The sequence below is a fragment of the Theropithecus gelada genome, chromosome 1 (genome assembly GCF_003255815.1).
Source record: "Theropithecus gelada isolate Dixy chromosome 1, Tgel_1.0, whole genome shotgun sequence".
Classification (NCBI taxonomy): Eukaryota; Metazoa; Chordata; class Mammalia; order Primates; family Cercopithecidae; genus Theropithecus; species Theropithecus gelada.
In genome coordinates, this window is record NC_037668.1 from 34,859,969 (window position 1) to 34,879,701 (window position 19,733).

The window sequence follows — 19,733 nt, forward strand, 5'->3', positions numbered from 1 at the left end:
CTGGGGAGATCAATGTCCCCAACCTCCAAGAGGCCAGAAACCCCCACCCAAAAACCTCCCTCCCCCAGGGCCTTCAAGTCACAGGGGGCCTCTGCTGCCCCCATCCTCCCCACCCAGACACCCAGCCACTGAGGCAGAATTTGGATCTCGACCTCCTTCCAGGCCTGTCCCAGAACAGCCTCCCTGGGAAGCCAGACCTGGCCATGCCCAGTCCCTCCAACTCCTGCCTGCTTCCCGGATCCTAAAGCTGGAGAGGCAGGGCCTCCATGCTCCACGCTGGCCAAGGGCCTGGAGAACAACCCTGCACACAGTGGGTGTGCAGACAAGAGGGAGAGACGGGCTCAACTGGGGCCTCCTCCTCCTCCCCAGGAACAGCACAGGCTGAAACCCAAGAGCCTGCCAACTCCCAGAGACCGGGGCTGGAGTGGCTCCACTCTGCGTACCTCTGTTCTTGCCATCCCTCCAGGCCCACGTCAGGAGCACCTCCTGGCTGGCCAGGCTCAAACCTCCCAAACCTCAGCCCACATCATCACCTCTGATTCTCCACCAGCCCCAAAAGGTAGTCAGGCACAAAAGAGGTGAGGGATGCTGCCTCACTGCTGAGAAAGGACCAAGCAATCCAAGGTCACACGGGCACAGGGCCATCGATAAGGAGCACCCCAGCTGCCCCTCCCTGCCCGCGTCTGCCCTGTGGCTTCTCCTGTAGGGTCTGAGGGCGATCTCTTCCCAGCGGGACTAGTGAGGTGCCCACTCACCCCCAGCCTTACCTTTGCCCTCCTTGGTCTTGGCTTTGCGGATAAGCACAGGCTGGGGCACCTGCGGGGGGCTGACGGCTAGCGGAGGGGAGATGGTGACTGTCTCTACAGCCGCAGCCACTGCCGCCGCCGCTGCTGCCGCCGAGCTGCCCTTGAAGGGGTTGTTGGCGCTGAACTCCCGCCACTTGGCACCCAGGACGGTCATCATTTTGGACATGGGAATCTTCGGGTTCTTCTTGGCAATGAGTGGCCTGTGGGGGGAGAGGCAGGAGGGGGAGGGCAGGGCCAGGTGAGATGAGAGGCCCACCCTAGCCTCGGCAGGGCCCACCCCTCTGCCACGCATGCGATCTATGGCAGCAACCTCAAGTTCCTGATTAGAGAAACTATGCAGGAAACCCACTGACCACAGCCCACCCCCAAAACACCCCCGCTTCCTGTCCACACCCACAGCCCGCCCCCAAAACACCCCCGCTTCCTGTCCACACCCACAGCCCGCCCCCAAAACACCCCACTTCCTGTCCACACCCACAGCCCGCCCCCAAAACACCCCCGCTTCCTGTCCACACCCACAGCCCGCCCCCAAAACACCCCGCTTCCTGTCCACACCCACAGCCCACCCCCAAAACTCCCCCGCTTCCTGTCCACACCCACAGCCCGCCCCCAAAACACCCCCGCTTCCTGTCCACACAGTTGGTGATTTTCTCATCGGGTTTTCAGGCCCTGCAAGACTTGGGGGGCCACAGAGGGGCTACAGTTGGCCTCTGGGTCTCTGTCCCACCTCTACCAGAGCTGAGAGGCCATGGTGGTGAAAGACCCCCCAGGAAAGACTGGAACCACCTTCCCCAATGGGAAGAGACTCGAGGGCCCAGGGGCAGGGCCCACAAGGGAAGGCCTGGAGGTCCGTTAACATGAAGGGGTCCTGCCCCCTCCCTCCAGCTCCCTCAGGTTGCTGAGTCGGCCTGACAGAGCCCACCCCTACCACAGACACCTGGGCTTCATTCCTCCACCTCCCTCCCGACTTGGTACCACCAGAGGATGTGCCGACCTTGAGAACAGCCCTGGTGCCCGGCCCACCTGAGGAACTGGCTGAAGGCCTTGTAGTTGGTCAGCGTGTGGTAGTCCTCCTCCGAGAACAGGTAGTCCACGTCATCCAGGCCCCACTCAGCCATGAGCTGCCCCGAGGACTTGGGCTCCTACAGAGACCCAGGCCAGAGGTAGAGTTGTTGAGGGGCCTTCTAACCTGTACCCCCATCCCCAGGGTCCCTGCCTAGGAGACTTCGGCACAGGGGAGAGAGGTGGGGTCATGTCTGCAACGTAACTGGACCATTCTCACCCACCCTGGGAAACACTCAAGCCCTGCAGCCCCGCAGCCCCACAGCCCCGCAGCTCCCAATCTGTGCCGTGTCTCAGATGCCAGCCCGTGGGAGTGCAGGCAAAGTGTTCGATGTCAGGGTTTGAGGAGAGGCCATGTGTGTGCCCAGAACCTCCAGAAAGAGAAATCAGCCAGATGTGGGAAAAGAGACTGGACGCCTGAGACCAGGCCTCCATCCTGAGATAGGGCTGCCCAACCGGCCTCGGGACACCAGGGCATGACAATAGAACTCGCCCTCTGGGGGACTGCATTCTGGGGATTTGGACAGCAGGAGAGCACGGTGCCCTAAAGACAGGAAGACGTCCCTGATAAGGATGTAGGGCTACAGGGCTTCCTAAGTCACTTTAGAAAGACACGAAGCCTCCAGGCCAGGGGTGATGGCTCACACCCATAATCTCAACACTTTGGGAGGCCAAGGCAGACAGATCATTTGAGGTCAGGAGTTCGAGATCAGCCTGGCCAACATGCTGAAACCCCGTCTCTACTGAAATACAAAAATTATCTGGGTGTGTTGGTGTAATCCCAGCTATTCAGGAGCCTGAGGCAGGAGAATCACTTGAACTCAGGAGGCGGAGGTTGCAGTCAGCTGAGATGGCGCCACTGCACTCCAGCCTGGGTGGCAGACCGAGATTCTGTCTCAAAAAAAAAAAAAAAAAAAGACATGAGGCCTCCCCAGGGTGCCAGGTATAGCCACGTCAGCCCCTGTAAAGGACAGGACACTGCTAAGGCAGGGGCATGGGACAATGGGCCAGCTGGGGACAGGGCCCTGAGAGGGTCCAACTACTGCTGAGGCCTGGGGTGGGGCAACATCCCAGGGGCACAGTGTGTTCTCAAGAGAGCTAGCCCAGGGGTCAGGTGACCAGATGAACAGGCAGCCCGGGCTGGCAGGGCTCAGAAATGGAGGTGCTGGCTGTGGGCATGGGCTGCTTCTGATCCTGGCTCTACCACACACCAGTGGTGAGAGGTGGACAAGTTAACTTTCCTGCCTCAGTTTCCCCATCTGTAAAATGAAGATAATGGTACACTGCCTTGCAGAACAGAATGAGTTAGTGCAGGTGCTTGGAACAGGGTGTGTCAAAATGTGTTAGTAACTGTTAGCACCCAATCCACCTGCCTTCCTCCTTCCCCAACATCCCACTTCTTCCAGGCAGCCCTGAGCTGCCCCTACCCAACCTGATACATTAAGCCAATCAGTACACACCACTCCTGGGCCAAAGTCTGGTCAGGCCAGTCATGTCTTAAGCCAGTCCAATCAGGGGAATGCTGGTCTCCTGCTTGCACACCTGGATACTGGAGGCCTGCTCTCCCTCCTGCTGGAGGAGACCAAGAAGCCCCGAGCAGCTGCTGCCCTCATTCTCAGCCACAAGAGTGCTCAGCCACGAGCGTGTCTGGCCTAAGCCCAACACTGACACAGCAGAGGCAGGGTGAATGATGCAAAGAAACAGCCTCTGATAACACCACTGGGTCCCACAACCCCGATGCCCCTTGCCTCTCAGTTCTCAGGGCCCTGATTCCACACATCCCTCTACTGCCTAGGCCCCGGAGCTGGGCTTCTGCTCCTGCAAAAGAAGGCTGCCCTGAGCGTCTCCCAGCACTGAGAACCAGTCTGCCTGTCCAGGCTGCGGGAGGCCTCCAGAGCCCATTCTTGCCTCCTGTTCTGTGACAGCTCAGAGAAGTCCCCAGACGGGGCCCCCTCTGTGGCTGACCTGCCCCCATGGACACACACGGCTGTTCCTGATGGCACACGGACCCCTTGGCCCCCACCCAAGACAGCAGAGCAGCAGGTGAGCGAGGGGATGATACTGTTACAGGGTGACCCTGAATCACTCCCTTAAGTGAAGCTTTCAGAACTGCCAGCCCTGCAGCAGAGATCTGTCTCCTGTGACTCACAACACTCCACTGACTCCCGAAATCACCCCCGGTGTCAGGACACCGCCAGGAAGAATCGCTCCTCCTCCAGCACCTCCCAACTTCAGTTATTCACATTCATGATTTCCGCCTCACCCAACAGCAACTGTACTAATATTTACAGAGCGTTTATCTTTAAATCCGCGGCCAGCCCAAACTGAGCCTCGGTGTCTCATAAAAGAACAAAGGGAGCACAGTGTTCCTGGATGGCACTGTCACTCACCCGCTGCCTGTCCACCAGCCTCACCCCTGGCCTCTCCGCCTCCCCAAGGAGCCCCAGGGTGCAGCCTCTGAGACTTCAGAGCACCTCAGCATGACCATAAAGGCCTGGCTTACTTCACATCATTTCCCATGTTCCTGGGGATGCTGGACCCAGGGGAGAGCTGGCCCATCTCTGTAACTGCTCTGCCCCGCATGCACTAGGAGACTCCAGAAATGCCTGCTTGGGCAGGATTTCAGGACACAAGTTCCCTTCCTACCATAAACAAAGCTGTCCAGCACTTCTTGTGGCAAAGAATCCATTTGCTGTTTTATTTTCCCAAATTGCTCCAAGCAAGAGGTTCCTGACACTAAACTGGAGCTCACACTATCTATCACTCTCCCCAGAAATAGCTGCTCACTCATGCGGGCAAGCTGTTGGCAGAGCAGCCAGTACATCAGCAAGATGCTGCACGATCTCCACCACTGAGCCCTAAATTTCATCCATCCTTACTGTGCATGCACACACGCATGCACGAGAGCACACACGCTCACGGCTCCATCTTCAGGTCAGGTGGGAAAGGACACTCTGGCCCTTCGGACTCAGGCTCTCAGGTCAGAAGGCAGAGAACAGGCCGGGCACAGTGGCTCACGCCTGTAATCCCAACACTTTGGGAGGCTGAAGCGGACAGATCACCTGAGGCCAGGAGTTCAAGACCAGCCTGGCCAACATGGCTAAACCCCATCTCTACTAAAAATACAAAAGTTAGCTGGGTGTGGTGATGCGTCCCTGTAGTACCAGCTACTTGGAAGGCTAAGGCAGGAGCCACTGCACTCCAGTCTGGGCAACAGAGCAAAACTCCATCTTAAAAAAACAAAAAAACAGGCTGGGCACCGTGGCTCACGCCTGTAATTCCAGCACTTTGGGAGGCTGAGGCAGGTGGATCACGAGGTCAAGAGATGGAGACCATCCTGGTCAACATAGTGAAACCCCATCTCTACCAAAAATACAAAAATTAGCCAGGCATGGTGGCATGCACCTGTAGTCCCAGCTACTCGGGAGGCTGAGGCAGGAGAATCACTTGAATCTGGGAGGCAGAGGTTGCAGTAAGCAGAGGTCGCGCCACTGCACTCCAGCCTGGCAACAGAGACTCCATCTCATTTAAAAAAAAAAAAAAAACCCATATAGGGAAGAGGCTCAGCCCCTCCAACGGGGATGTCGCTCTGTCCCCCCAGCCAGGCCTCCATAGTCACCTTTAAACATCCGTCATCATTATCATCCTCATCCTCATCCTTCTTTTTTCGCTTGGCTTTTTTCTCCTTCTTGTCCTTGAGTTTCTTCTTCTTCTTTTTATTTGGGGAGTAGTCACTACCCTCACTCTCCGACTTCTCTTCCAGATCCTCTTCATTCTCTGATAGCTCATCATTGCTTCCCTGGAAAAGAAGGGGGACAGTGAGGGCAACAGACGCCTCACAAAAATCCAGAGTCCTGGGTGGCAGGATGACCCTGAAAGCTACCTCCTGGCCCACGCTGGGGATCGGTCATCATCAGGGACCACTGCTCACGGCGCAGCCCCAAAGCCCAGCCAAAGGGGCAACCCCAAGCCAGCCTAGGCCAAGTCTTGTCCCCAGGGTCTACGCCACAGGAAGCAGTGGAGCCTGCAGATGAGGCAAGGTGAGAGCAGCTCTCTGGTGAGAGCAGGCTTCTCCATCGGCAAGCTCAGCTTGGCCTACTCCGGCAGCCCTGCAGGTGAACTCAGGCTCTGCTTCAGTCATCATCAGGCTTCTATGGACTTTGGAGGCTGAACCAGTTTTACATGACGGGGCATGGACCCAGGAGCTGGTGTTGGAGGATGCGGTCCCAGAGTTAAAAAGCAAAGTGCAGAAGGCCGGACGTGGTGGCTCAAGCCTGTAATCCCGGCACTTTGGGAGGCCAAGATGGGCGGATCATGAGGTCAGGAGATCGAGACCATCCTGGCTAACACGGTGAAACCCCGTCTCTACTAAAAAATACAAAAAACTAGCCGGGCGAGGTGGCGGGCGCCTGTAGTCCCAGCTACTGGGGAGGCTGAGGCAGGAGAATGGCGTGAACCCGGGAGGCAGAGCTTGCAGTGAGCTGAGATCCGGCCACTGCACTCCAGCCTGGGCGACAGAGCGAAACTCCGTCTCAAAAAAAAAAAAAGAAAAGCGAAGTGCACAGGAAGAGCCCCAGCCAGGGAAGGGCCCCAGCCAGGGAAGGGCCCCAGCGAGAGAAGAGCCCCAGCCAGGGAAGAAAGAGCCCCAGCCAGGGAAGAGCCCCAGCCAGAGATGGGCCCCAACTGGAGAAGGGCCATTGCATCTCAGGCCCCAGCGCCGCAGCACTCTGCTTAAGTTCACATCCCATGGAACTGCGTTCGTCAGGTGAAACCTGTAATTAATGCAGCGTGCACATCCCAGTTTTCTCCATGTGCGGACTCTGCAGACACTACTACGGATGGCACAAGCCCACCTTCCCCCACTTCCATCCCAGCCTGGCCTCTTCCTCTCCATACGAGAAAAGGTAATTTAGGCAGCTCTTAAGCCTAGCTTCCTTGATTTAGTTTCCTGTCTGTACAGGCAGAAAATGGCTCATTTATATGGAGATAAGGGCGTTTACAACCACAGCACCCCACGAGAGAGGTGCTGCCCCTCGGAGAAAGTGATTTACTTGTGGCCTTTAGAGATGCAAGTCGCAAGTCGACTGGCGAAGCCCTCCACAGCCACTTCCCAGGGAGGGGCCGGGCAGCAGGGCCATGATCCCCGCCGTGCGCAAGGCTTGCCATGCACAGGACTGCCATTAACTGTTTTCAGGGTGAGCAGTGAGAGGCAAGGGACGAGACGAAGAGAGAACCAGAGAGATAAAAAATGAGCTCAGGAAACAGCAGTGGCGGGGAGGGAGGATGGAGGAAAGAGGGAGGGAGGGAGAGAAGAAGGGAGGGAGAAGGAAAGGAAAGGGTGGCAGAAGGAAAGAGAATGAGGGAGCAGCAAAGGCAGGGGGCCTCCCTGGATAGTCTTGGGAGGCTCCCAGCCCACCTCTGCCCTTTCAGGCCACACTGTCAAAAGGGGATGACCTGCCTTTTCCCAGGAGAGTGGCTCCAAACAGGCACATCCAACAGTTAGTGGAGAGGGAGACGGTCACTGAAGGGGGAGGTGAGGGCCCCCTCCTCTAAGATCCAGCTGGGAAGCACCCCCTCCAACACGCTGCCTGTACTTCCCCACTCTCCTGGAAGCCCCGCTCCCTCTCCCTGCCCGCCAACCTCCCTGTTCCCAAACCTCTTAGCCCATTAAGCCGCCAGAGTTAGCGGCGCTGCCAGCTGCCAGGCAGCAGGGCCTCTGTGATCTTTGCTTTTCTGGAACCCGGGTGTTTCCGGGAATACTGACGCGGCCACTGGCTGGGAGCCTACTCTCAAGGCTGGAGGAGATGTTGGGCCCTGGAGCCACAGCTCCCAGGCTCAGCCTCAGTCCCTTGGGAAGGTGGAGGTCAGACAGTGATGTCCATGTCCCCTTGAAGGAGTCAGAGTTTGGCCAGCTTCAAGAGACTGGCCTTCAGGAGATCTGAGAGACACGCTCTCCCGCAGCCCTCGCCCCAGCAGAGGTAAGGACAAGGGAGAGAAGCCGCCATGAACTTCAGCACCACGGACAGAGGCTTGGGGCTGGACAGAGGAAGGGGCCCTGGGGGGCCTTCAGCTGCCAAAGAACCTCACAAACCCACTGGGCGTGAAGTCGGGGGACCCATGGTTAATCCTGCATGGCCTGCCAGTGAGTTCCAGGCTCCCCAGGGAGGCTCTGCCCCCTGCAAGCCTGAGACTCGGGCAAGTCACTGTGGCAAGCTAACCTCAGCTTCATCATCTGTGAACTGGGGATGCCAGAAAGGATGGAAACAGGGAGACTGTAAGAAAATGCCTTGAGGCTGGGCGCGGTGGCTCACGCTTGAAATCCCAGCACTTTGGGAGGCCGAGGTGGGCGGATCACCTGACGTTGGGAGTTCAAGACTAGCCTGACCAACACGGAGAAACCCCATCTCTACTAAAAAAAAATACAAAATTAGCCGGGCATGGTGGCACGTGACTGTAATCCCAGCTACTCAGGAGGCTGAGGCAGAAGAATCGCTTGAACCTGTGAGGCAGAGGTTGCAGTGAGTCAAGGTCGCGCCATTGCACTCCAGCCTGGGCAATAAGAGTGAAACTGTCTCAAAAAAAAAGAAAAGAAAAGAAAAGAAAAGAAAATGCCTTGAACATCTCTGACACGGGAGAAACCTAAGCACAGAGAAGCAGTGCTCTGAGCCGGGGTGGGGCGGGATGCACGATGGGACGTGCACCCGGGTCTCTAGGGCTGGGCTGCCTTAACGTGTCCTGGGCAGGGGACTCGGCCAAGCCAGAGCAGGCTGCAGTGAAAATGACCCTTTCCCCCGACACCACCATGCCCATGCGTAGACACCAGAGGCCACTGTGATTCTGATGATGCCTAGAACATGCCCAAACGACCCATGATGACCCCAGCTCTGCTTGGAAGCCAAAGATACAGCCAGGATGACAAGCTGGAGGGGACACATCAGAGTCACCCCCACATTTCTGCTGTTGGAATTGCGTTCAAGCTAACTGCACAGAGGCTGCCAGCAGCTGGGCGGCAACACGGTACAGAGGGAGCAGGACCCGGACAAGAAGGGGCTGCTGTGGCAACATCTGCCGACCTGGCATCTGATGGCAATGGCCCTTGATGACCTGCAGGGGAGACCAGGAGTGGCGGCCCAGAGAGAGCCGGAGGGAGGGAGGGATAAGGAGGGGAAGGCACCTCCAGCAGCCTCCACTGTCTGGCAGGAGCAGCAGCGCACGCCAGCTTGGGAGAGTAGGGCTGGCAGAAGGCCGTGAGCCCGGCACTGACGAAGGGCTCGCCCAGTGTCCACTCAGAGTTAAGTGGCAGGGCAGGAGGGCACAGATCCTTGGCACGGAATGGGCTCAGGTGACGTCGGGCGTGTCTGTTGCCCATCTGTGGCCCCTGCCCTGCTGTCACCCACTGGGGCTCAGGCAAGCCAGCAAAGCCCTCATTTCTTGGAAGCAGGTGCGCTTCTCTCCCTCCTCCATCAGCCTGCACTGGGGAGAGTCCAGTTGAAGAGAAGGGTCTGACTCCCAAGTCCCCACCTGCCTCCCCTGCCCTGAGCCTCTGCCCTGCCTCCACCACATGGAGCCCCCACAGCTGGGCCTCCCACCTGCACCAGATCTCATCAGAGCCCTCCTCCCCTACCAGGGGCTGGCTGAGGGTAACAGTGCAGGGCAGAACCCTGCATCCAGCTGTTTTGACACTCTAGAACTAGGCCTCCTTTTTGTGGTGTTTTTCCAAAATCTCTCCTTGCAGAGAAAGCTGCAAATAGTTCTGAAAACACCTAACAGAGCAGTGGCCCATCAGCGGGACCTGGAGGGACGAAGCATCATCCAGTGGCAAGAAGGGAAGAAATGATCAAGAACCAGAGATCGATTTGCAGTTCAGTATCTGAAAACATACAGAGAGGCTCATAGACCAAGCCACATGCGGGGGAGGAGACACAGACACAGACCAGTAATTCCCTAACTAAGCTCCCGAACCAACCCAGCCCTAAGGTTTAAGGGCCATCAAACCATACTGCAGGCATGAAGATCCAGATGACAGTGGGCCTTCGACCTGGGCACTGACCTTTCAGCTACAGCAGCCTTAGGTGTGACTACAGGGGACGCTCCATCAGCTAGCAGAAGAGTCTTAGTGGATGTGGAGTCCCCACATGGAATCCACCTGCAAAGCTGCCTTGAATGTTATGCCCAGCCTATGTGTGCCAGGAGGCAGGGGCAGGCAGGAGGGGTCTCTGCTCTGAGCCCCCACCCTGCCGAGGGCACAGCATGCGATCAGGCCCTGGGGATCCCAATGGACAGTCCCGCCGCCCTTCCTCCTTCCCAGCTCCGCAGATGTTTCTTGGCGGAGGCCTCCCACCTCCATCTCCCTTCCCTCTAGGCCCGATGCTCCGAACACACACCGCATCTCCTGAAAAAGGAGACATTTAAACTCAAAAGGAAGGGTGCGGAGAGTCGGTCATTCTCCATTTGGGGTCCTTCAAGATTGAGAGGGAAAAGGGAAGAATGAAATAGGAGCCTTCCCATTCACCAGTGTTATAAACAGTTATAATTTAGCACTGAATAATTGGTTGCTATGGTAACCGCTGCAGTACAGGTTGAAATCATTTCTCCCTCCTGCGCTCGCTAGGGTCTGACAGGGAGCTTCATCTACATATGCTCAGGTTCCGGCTGCAGCCCGGTTATTTTATGTAAATCAGAATCCACGACTTGCTGCCGGCCTCCCCCAACCAACAAACTGTGGCTTGCGGCCCACCTGCCCTGGTCCCTTTGCCCCGTCATCTTGGAGCCACCTGGTTGGAGGCAGGGAGGGGCAGAGGGGTGAAATCCCCTTGCCTTTATCCTGGGGTCCCAAGTCTGCCAGGCAGGTGGGCAAGGGGGCACCCAGCAGCTGGGCCACAGCATGCTCCAGACCCCCTAAGATCTGACAGCTGGCCCGAGCCAGGCTCTCAAATGCAAGGGAGGGGGCACCTCCGGAGGCCTCTTGTCCATCCCAGCCCCCTTCCCCTTCCAAGAACCAGAACTGCATCTCAGCAGAGAGAAGGAGAGAGGGTGAGGAAGGGGTGGAGCGAATGAAAGAGAGGGAGGGAAATGAGGGGAGAGGGGGAAGAGAGAAGAGAGGGCCAAGGACAGAGAGGAGATGCCGAGAGGTTACCGAGGTGGAGACCAAGCACAGGCCAGAGCGAAGGACCAAGTCTGAGACCCAGAGAGAGACAGACAGGCAAGAACCAGAGAGAGACAGGGACCTGGACAAAAACCAAAAACATATTGTCAGAGAAAGAAGCGGGAGGGAAGACCTGGGCCAGTTGGAAAAGGGAAGGCTCAGAGTGATCATCGCTCTGGGAATGAGAGAGTCGGAGAACCAGCCCTCCCAGGCCTCAAAGACCACCTGGCCCCCAGCCCCCAGGCCTCGCCACTGTCCAGACGCTGCCCACCCCCCAAGCCTCCTTCCTAGCCAGGGCTGGGGCTGTACCCTGAGCCCAGGAGAGGGGAGGGGAGCCAGCCCTACGTGGGGGGGACAGGGGCTTCCATAGGTCTCTGCTGCACCCCACTGGTTCCTTCATCTGCATTTAGGAGCCAGGCTCACCCAGCACAGTGGCCTGAGACCCAGGCCCAGGTGACACTGCCCCTCTTGGCCTAGACTCCCACCCAGCTTCTAACTCAGAGGAGGTACGCAGGGGGTGCACAGGTAGGAGTCCCTGCCATGGACCACGAGGCCTCAGGGTCCTAAAATCCACATCACCCTGAGCCCATGGAGCCCAGGTGTGAGGAGTGAGGGCGGGGACGGCAGCAGAGCAAGATTTCACAGCCTCTGCCAGACGGTCTCAGTGCCTTCATCCCAGGGCCTTGCAGCCCCAGAGCCATCTACCCCCTAGGGGCCCAGCACAAGGACCGACCTCTGGGGCCAGGGGGCAGCGGCCACAGCAGCAGAAGAGGAGGGCAGGGGCTGCAGCAGGGAATTCAGGGAGTCCCTCACCAAAGGAGCTGGCTCACAGCCTCTCCTTCCCTGGGGGACCCTCCAGGCACACAGTTCCCGCTTCCCCTGTCCTATCTCCACGTCCCCATCGAATCACAGGGACAGGGAGCTTCACCCTCTTTGAGACCCTGGGGAAGATGCAGGAGCCTCAGAGCGTAGGCCTGGGAGTCTCTGGGGCATGATGGGCCAGGCAGGAGCCTCGACACCCAGCTCCACAGACCCGGGTCCCCCCTTCACCTCACAAATCCTTCCCATGCAGCCCCCATGCTGGCCCAGTGGTAAGGGGGGGTTCCTGGAAAGGGACAGACACACATCCATCCCCGACACCGTGCCAGATGGGGCACAGAGCTAAGGGGCAACAGAGAAGGCAGGCAGAATCGGGCAGAGGGGCCAGGGTCTCTCCAGGAAAAGACAGGGTGGTACACACACAGTCACATGCACACACTCGTGTGCACGGAGGACCAGAAAGGCCTGAATCGGCTGCAAAGCAGGTGGGGGTGGGGGCAGGCAGCAGTGGGGATGCCACACAGGCTGCGGACCAGGGGGCCGTGGGGCATGGTCAAGCCACACTCAGGAAGCTTTCCCAGGAGAGCCCAGGGCTGCAGGGGCCTGGCAAGGCAGAGGCCGGGAGAGGTGGGCCGGTAGGAGGTAGGTGAGAGGTGCTGACCGCCGCCCCCAGCAGAGAGCACAGGGGCAGGACACATCTGGGGCAGCTCTGACCAGAGGGGTGGGGCCAACACCTCCCAGCCCCATCCTTTCCATGGCAGTCCCTGAGCTCCGTGAGGACCAAGGACACAGTCCAGGGCAGGCTCTGCCCTCCCAACGTCCCCAGGCTGACACCCAGACCAGAGGAGGAACCACAGGCTGCAGGTAGAGTTCAGAGCCCTCCAAAATGCCTCCAAGTCCCCAAACAAGCTGGGGAGGTGGAAATGGGACACAGACCCGAGGCCCAGAGGTGAAGGCAGGGACCCTCGCCCCCTGCCACCACCATCTCTCCCTCCCCAGGGCTCTGCTCCTGCCTCTGGCCTGGCCCTGGAGCTGCCAGGGGAGCCTGCCAGGCTGTCATGTCACATCACTCTCTCCTCTGCTCAAAGCCTTCCAGTGATCGCACCTTGTTCACGGGACAAGAGACCCATGGTGCACCCCCCGCAACAAGCCCTCCCGAAACCCTCACAGCAGGGAGCATCTCCAGCCTGGGACAAGCTCCCCAAACCCACCCCTAGGCTCTTCTGGCAGCCACCTCCCCATCTCACTCTGCAGGGAGGCCTAGATCCAGGCCCAGTGCTGCCAAGGGCACCCCCTTAGCATTAGCACCTCACCCCACCGCCACTGCACCTTACCAGCTACCTCCCTGGGCCTCTCACTTGCAAGGTGGGGCCAGCCCAGTCCCCTCTAGGCAGGGGGAAAGAAAGGTGGAGAGCTGGCCTCAGGTCCCTCCGGGGCAGGCAGGAGAGGAGAAACACGCCTGGCAGGGGCAACTGGTGCAGCTGACAGCCCTGGGTTCAGATCTCAGTACTGCCACTGTGTCACTGTGTGACCTTGGGCCAGGGCACCTCTGAGCCTCTCATCTGTGAAGTGAGGTGCCTGCCATTGTTCTCAACATAGGGTGGCTTGGAGGATCAGAGGAGACACCCAGAAGGAAGCCAAAAACATATGGTGAGGAAATGGCAGAGACCTCAGTGTGCCAGTGCAAGTAGGAAGGACTTAAAGCTGCAAACTCGCCTCAGTTTCCCCATCTGCCAACCGGCGATCATCCTTCGCATGCCACCAATTTCCAGGGCTGGTCATGAGGATCAAGTGAGCCCGCGTGAAGCACAGAGAAGCACGCTCGGAATGTGTCAGCAGCGTGGGAAGACAAGGGACATGTTCGCACCGTCACACCCCGCCAACCAGAGGCAGCGGAGCGTGCGGCAGCCTCGCCCATCCAGAACCAGCCGAGAACCAGGGAGAAAGTGACAGGAATGCAGAGGTCACCTGCAGGTGACTGTCCCTAAATGGGGCATTGCTTCTCTTCTCCAACTGACTTCACTTTCTTCAGGTTTCAGTTTAGAGGGACGGAGTCAGCTATGGAGCGGGGAGCGGGGCAGGGAGGTAGGGAGGCACCGTGGCGACAGAATCTGGCCCTGTCCCCACACAGGATAGCACGACGGGAGGAAGGAAAAATGACGCTCCGACATCCTGCTCCAGAAACAGGATAGCTCAGCAACGTCTTAAAAAGGCTTCCGTGCACAACGCTTCGTATCAGACACTGGTTATGGCGTTCTTCATCAAACTCAGCTCTCAGACACCCTCAAACTCCAAGGTCCAGGGGCCCCAGCCCTCCTCTGCGGCCGGGCAGACGCAGCCACAACCCCACCTGACCCCAACTCGCCAGCACAGGTGCTGCCCCTCACCTCTTTCTTCTTCCGCTTCCCTTTACACTTATTTTCCTTGAGCTTCTTGGGTTTCTTCTTCTTAGGAAGGCTCACGGGCTCCACAGGGAAAAAGTCATCGAAGCCTTCAAGACCACCATCTTCTTCTTCTGGAAAAATCAGAAGGTGGCAGTGGTTACTCCTGAGCTTCCTCCAGGACAGCCCTGAAGACACAGCGCCAGCCCTGGGGATGCTGAGACCCCGGACACCCAACTGTGCCAGGTCACAGCCACCCTGCTCTCCCCAGACCCAGTGAAGTGGGAGAACACAAAACAGGAGCCCCAGCTCTAGGGACTGTGTGACATCACCTCACCTCCTGGCCTTTCCTTCCCTCCTCTGTAATGGGACAATAACCACCTGGCCCTGACAGGACAGCGTTCAGAAAACTGAACCTCCACGAACAACAAATAGAACTGCCTTGCTGCCGTCACTGCCCGAGAAACAGAGCGCCTCAACCAGGAAGGAGTCGGGGCCGACAGAGCAGAGCACAGACCTCAGTGAGGCCCATCTCTCCCCTCCACAGAGAGGACCACGGTGTGGCCAGGAGGCGACTTGAGAACGCTGGACCTGCTGGGCACGGTGGCTCACACCTGTAATCCCAACACTTTGGGAGGCTGAGGCGAGCAGATAACCTGAGGCCAGGAGTCTGAGACCAGCCTGGCCAACAGGATGAAACCCCGTCTCTACTAAAAATACAAAACTCAACTGGGCACACTGGCAGGCGCCTGTAATTCCAACTACTTGAGGCTAGAGAATCGCTCAAACCCAGGAGGTGGAGGTTGCAGTGAGCCGGGATCGCACCACTGCCCTCCAGCCTGGGCAACAGAGTGAGACTCCGTCTTAAAAAACATAAATAAATAGAGAGGGAGAGAATTGTGGACCACAGGGACGCTCGCGTCCCATACCTGAGGTCCCCGGGGATTTGCAGGACAAACTCAGCAAGGAAGATGCCAGGATACGCCATGGGTTTGACAGGATGCTGCCTCAATAGAGAATCCAAGACCATATTGTATCTCCTCCTGGATCCCGCACCTGTGCACACACAGGCACACAGGTCCACACTCCCCCACCTCCAACACACTCACAACGGGAAACCAAGCGCATTACAGCTGGGCACTAGAAAGCTGTGACAGTCCACAGAGAGATGCTGTGCCCAGCACACCTGAGTGTTCAGGAGCTGCCCTCACCTGCACTGACTCAGAAGGCCGAGGGGGCCCAGGCCGGGCAGGCTCAGGAGGGGAATATCTTTGAAGACACTGGCCACAGTTCCAGGTCTGCCTCCCTCAACCTCCAACCCAGAGGAAGGGCTGACACGTGTCCTGGGGGGTGTGACATGAGACCCCTGCTGTGGCAGCAGTAGCCTGGGGTCTGACCCTCATCTGGGAAATCAGGAGAGAGAAAGGGTAGCCAAGCCTGGAGTTCCCGCGCACCAGACATGAGCCATGGAGGGGCAGTGGGGAGGGTCCTCTTGGCAGGCAGAGCAGCAAGAATCAAACCATCCAAAGTAGAGACACTTCTGCCTGTGGGGACAAAGGAGGCTTCCAGAAGGAAAGAACCTCCAAGAGTCCTCTAGAAGGGCCCACGAGAGAGCGAGCCCTTCATGCCAGCCTGCGGCCCCAGCGCCCCATCCAGCTTGCCCTACCCGCTCTCCACCATCACCTGTGCACTCAGGAGCACTCAGGGGAAGCCGAGGAGCAAAGAGAAGCCCCTCAGCCTCAGACCCTCTGCCACGGACACCCCAGACCCGACCCTCTGTGACAGTGGAGACACAACAGGGAGTGTCACTCAGAGTCTGAGGGTTGCTTCGAGTAGGACCCGAGGAGGACGAGAGGTCCTGGGTCCACCAGAAGGCTTTCACCCAGAAAGCGGGCAGAGTGTCCCCACTGGATCAAGTTTACAGACAGAGAGCCCCTTCTCCCAAGGAAGTTTTTTTATCATAACCACTTACAGCTGGCAGTGGTGGAGCCAGGTTTGAACCCAGGCAGTCTGGTGACCTTAGGGTCAAAAAAAGGGCCTCGAGGTGTCCCCCAGCGTGGCCCACACACTCAGACACACTCGCCACATGCAGACACACAGACACGCATGTGCGCCCAGGACACACCCAACACTCATCTGTCACCCTCCACACAGGCCCCCATCGCCTGGCCTGGGACCCCTGGAGAGTCCTAAGTAGAGAAAGGGGGACAGGAGGCCTCCTACCCTGGGTCTCTGGGGCTCCCATTGCCCACACCATGGGTGCAGCTTTAGCCCCACCGTCCCCACTCCTCTGGGGCACTGGTGGCTCTGGTGGCTGAGCGGACGCCCCTCCCACCCCTGCATCCCACAGGGCCAGTTTGCACCAGGGGAAGGTGGGGGCTGCACCACTGTCTTGGTGCCTCTCTGCACCAGGGCCTTCCTCAAGGGTGGCCAGGTGCTTGGGGCTCCCACACAGGGAGGGCACCCTGTGGAGGGCTAGGGCACACAGGGGAGCCAACAGCAAGGTCTGCCCCAGGTGGGTTTATGTGGGTCAGGCCCCACACAGCCAGGGGCAGGGGCTGGGCTGCTCCAGCTGACCCCGTCCCATTCCTCTGATCACTGGTGTGGGAAGGTGGGGATTTTTCAAACCAGCTGAAAACGTGCACAGGGACCCCCCCCAGACTTGTCCTGCAGAGTAGGTGTCGGTGGGGCAGTGGCAGAGCTGGCAGGGAGCTGTCTGTGGTGGGGCAGCTGATGGGATGCCAGTCCACAGCTGCCCACTCTGCCACCCGGCCTCCGCCTCCCCCGCCACCGCAGGAGACCGCCTGGGCAGAGCCACCCCCACACCCTGGCAGTGCCCAACACTGCTTATGTAATGGGCTCCGGCTGATGCAATCTCGAGGGGGGGCCTCTCCCTCCTGCTTCCTTCCAGCTGTCCCCTTCCAGCAGGGTGGTCCCAGACTTAGGAAACCCAGCCCGGCACATGGTCACTGACTGGTCGCCTGAGCAACAGAATGGACGAGGGCATGCACAGGTGGCTGCCGGAAATTCTGGAAGGAAGTCTGGGATCTGCCCATGGGTAAGGGGAGGACAAAGGAGGACTCCTGCTCTGGCCCTACCCCACGCTCAGAACAGGCCTCTGAGGACAAGGCCCCAGACCCTCTGCCCGTGGACAGACCCCCACTCTGTTCCCAGAAGACCTCACAGCCCAGGGCCTCTGCCTGGTGAAACCCGCCTCTGAGAAGGCTCTGGAGCTGGCACACGGGAACAGGAACTCAGCCCTGCCTACCCCTGTCTCTGATGGGCCCTTCCTCTCCCCAGATGGCTTCAGGTGGGTGGCCCTGAAGTCACCGCACACCTGATTCTCTGTGACACTGCCCCCACCACCACCCCACACAGTCCGGTCTTCAGCCAAGCCTCAGCCCCTTCCCGCCCTTGGACACCCTCTGCTCCTGCAGCAGGCCCTGAGCTTTCCAAAACCAGACCTGGGGGTCACCATCCAAGCAACTCCACGGTCAGCCTTTCCCCAAGCCCCAGCCTGTGCCCTTGAGCCCACCAGTTCCTCCTCCCTATGGCTCCATCTGGTGGGGACAGAGCAGAGGCCCAGATGGTTCCAAGACACAGAGCATGCAGCCAGTGATAAGGCAGGATTCCACCCATGCCAGGTGAGGGACTCCGGGGAGGAGCAACCTCACCTCAGAACTCCTCGTCCTGCCAGCTCCTGGCCCCTCGTGGCTGCCTCACCGCCCTCCTGGCCCACCTGGCATTGCCCTCGTGCACCAGCCCTACCCCTCCAGGGCCTGAGGCTCCACGGATCCAAGCCTGCTCTAATTAAGACCCATTACCCTGTGATCACCCACCTCCTGGGGGTGGAGGCAGGGTGGGGCTGAAGTCAACCAGAGGAAGGAGAGGCACCTTCTGCTGCTTCCTCCAGAGCTCCCCCAGCCCCTGTGTAGCTCCCAGTACGCGCCAGCTCAGCCCTGCGGGATCCCCAGGCTAGCCTAGGCTGCCACTGCAGGCTGCGGCCAGGCCGACAAGGGTAGTGCATTGCAATAGCGGCAGTTACCTGCATACCATCTGCCAGGCTCGTGCCAGGCCCAAAGTACCTAGGACTGATTAATCTGGATCAGTTCAACACAGCAACTCAGAAAGGGGTACTATTCTTTCTGGTCTGCAGCTTTTATTTATTTATTTATTTATTTATTTATTTATTTATTTTAGAGACAGTCGCTGGCTGGAATGCAGTGTTATGATCACGGCTCACCGCAGCCTCGACCTCCTGGGCTCGAGCAACCCTCCCACCTCAGCCTCCTGAGCAGCTGGGACAACAAGCACAACCACCACGCCTGGCTCAGAGACGGGTTCTATTCTTATCCCCATCTGCAGATTAGGAAACTGAGGCTCAGAGGACCTCATTATTTACCCACATCTCAGTCCTACAGCTGGCAGTGGTAGAGCCGGGTTTGAACCCAGGCAGTGGGCGCCCACCCCCTTGCCAAGTCTCTCCCCCAGCACCCTCCCAGAATCCAGCATTGAAACAGCCCACGCTGTGTAAACCTGCTCGGTGTATGCCCTGGGGACACTGAGGTGACTCAGGCTGGTCTGTGGTCTGGAAGGTCACAGGTCCCTCAAGGGGGTCAAAGCTGGTTCACCACACTAGTCCCCCTGCACACAGCCCCACGGCTCTGCCAGGCCCAGGCTCCAGCCCCCGACTGCTCTGGGGGGGGGCAGCAGCGGAGCAAGGATGCAGTCGCCAGGGCACCTGGCAAACACAAGGTGATCAAAACAAGGGGAAGGCACGTGACTGTGGAGCGAAAGTTAGGTCATCTGATTCTCGGCGGTCGAAGGATTTGCAGGGGGCCAAGCCAGGAGCTGGGATGAGAACACCATCACCAGGTTGCAAAGGCCGGCAAACCTGCCAAGGACAGGGACCCCGCTCAATGTCCACCGCTCTCTCCAGGACCTGGGGAGAGGGGCTCCTGCTGTTCCCCACCCGGACTCCCCAACCAGCACCAAGCAGAGAATCAGGCCACCAGGGGGTCAGGAGGAGGGAGTAACAGGGGCAGCAGAGGCTTCATGCTACCCTTCCTAGGGGTGACACCAGCAAGTCCCCTCCCCACTGAGCCTCTCTCTTCATCTGTGAAATGGCCGTAATGTGGCAGCCTTTCCCCCACGGCGATGGGGAGAAGTAAAAACTGTGAATGCAAAGCATCCACACGATGCCTGCAGGTGCTCAGCAATGGCAGGCAGAGCCCAGCGAGACTCAGGAGGGTCAGGGCGGCAGTGGTGAAGGGCAGAAGGCAGTGGTCTCTAGTTTGGGCACTGCTGGGCCAGGGGTTCTCAGGGCCACCCTAGACGCTGGCCAAGAAAGAGTCCTCAGGCTAAGGCTGCCGTTAGTCCTTGAACCTCCCCCAATGAGACAGGCCCTATGCTGGCAAAGGGGGGCAGTACACCCGCCCAAGACAGGATTCATAATTTATTTATGACATTTAACAAAACCCAGACATCACCTCATTGGTGTCACGTCAAAAGAAAGCATCA

At 58.7% G+C, this 19,733-nt stretch overlaps 1 protein-coding gene across 1 annotated transcript in view; it reads right to left on the reverse strand.

Moving 5' to 3' along the window:
* CHD5 (chromodomain helicase DNA binding protein 5) overlaps positions 1–19,733 on the reverse strand; it is a 78,195-nt gene that overhangs the window by 52,069 nt on the left and 6,393 nt on the right. Inside the window, exons 2-5 of the mRNA XM_025384202.1 lie at positions 14,220–14,347; positions 5,488–5,667; positions 1,830–1,948; positions 768–1,006 (exon numbers count right to left, since the gene is read on the reverse strand). Coding sequence (XP_025239987.1) covers positions 768–1,006; positions 1,830–1,948; positions 5,488–5,667; positions 14,220–14,347 — 666 coding nt within the window. The remainder of the gene's footprint in view (positions 1–767; positions 1,007–1,829; positions 1,949–5,487; positions 5,668–14,219; positions 14,348–19,733) is intronic.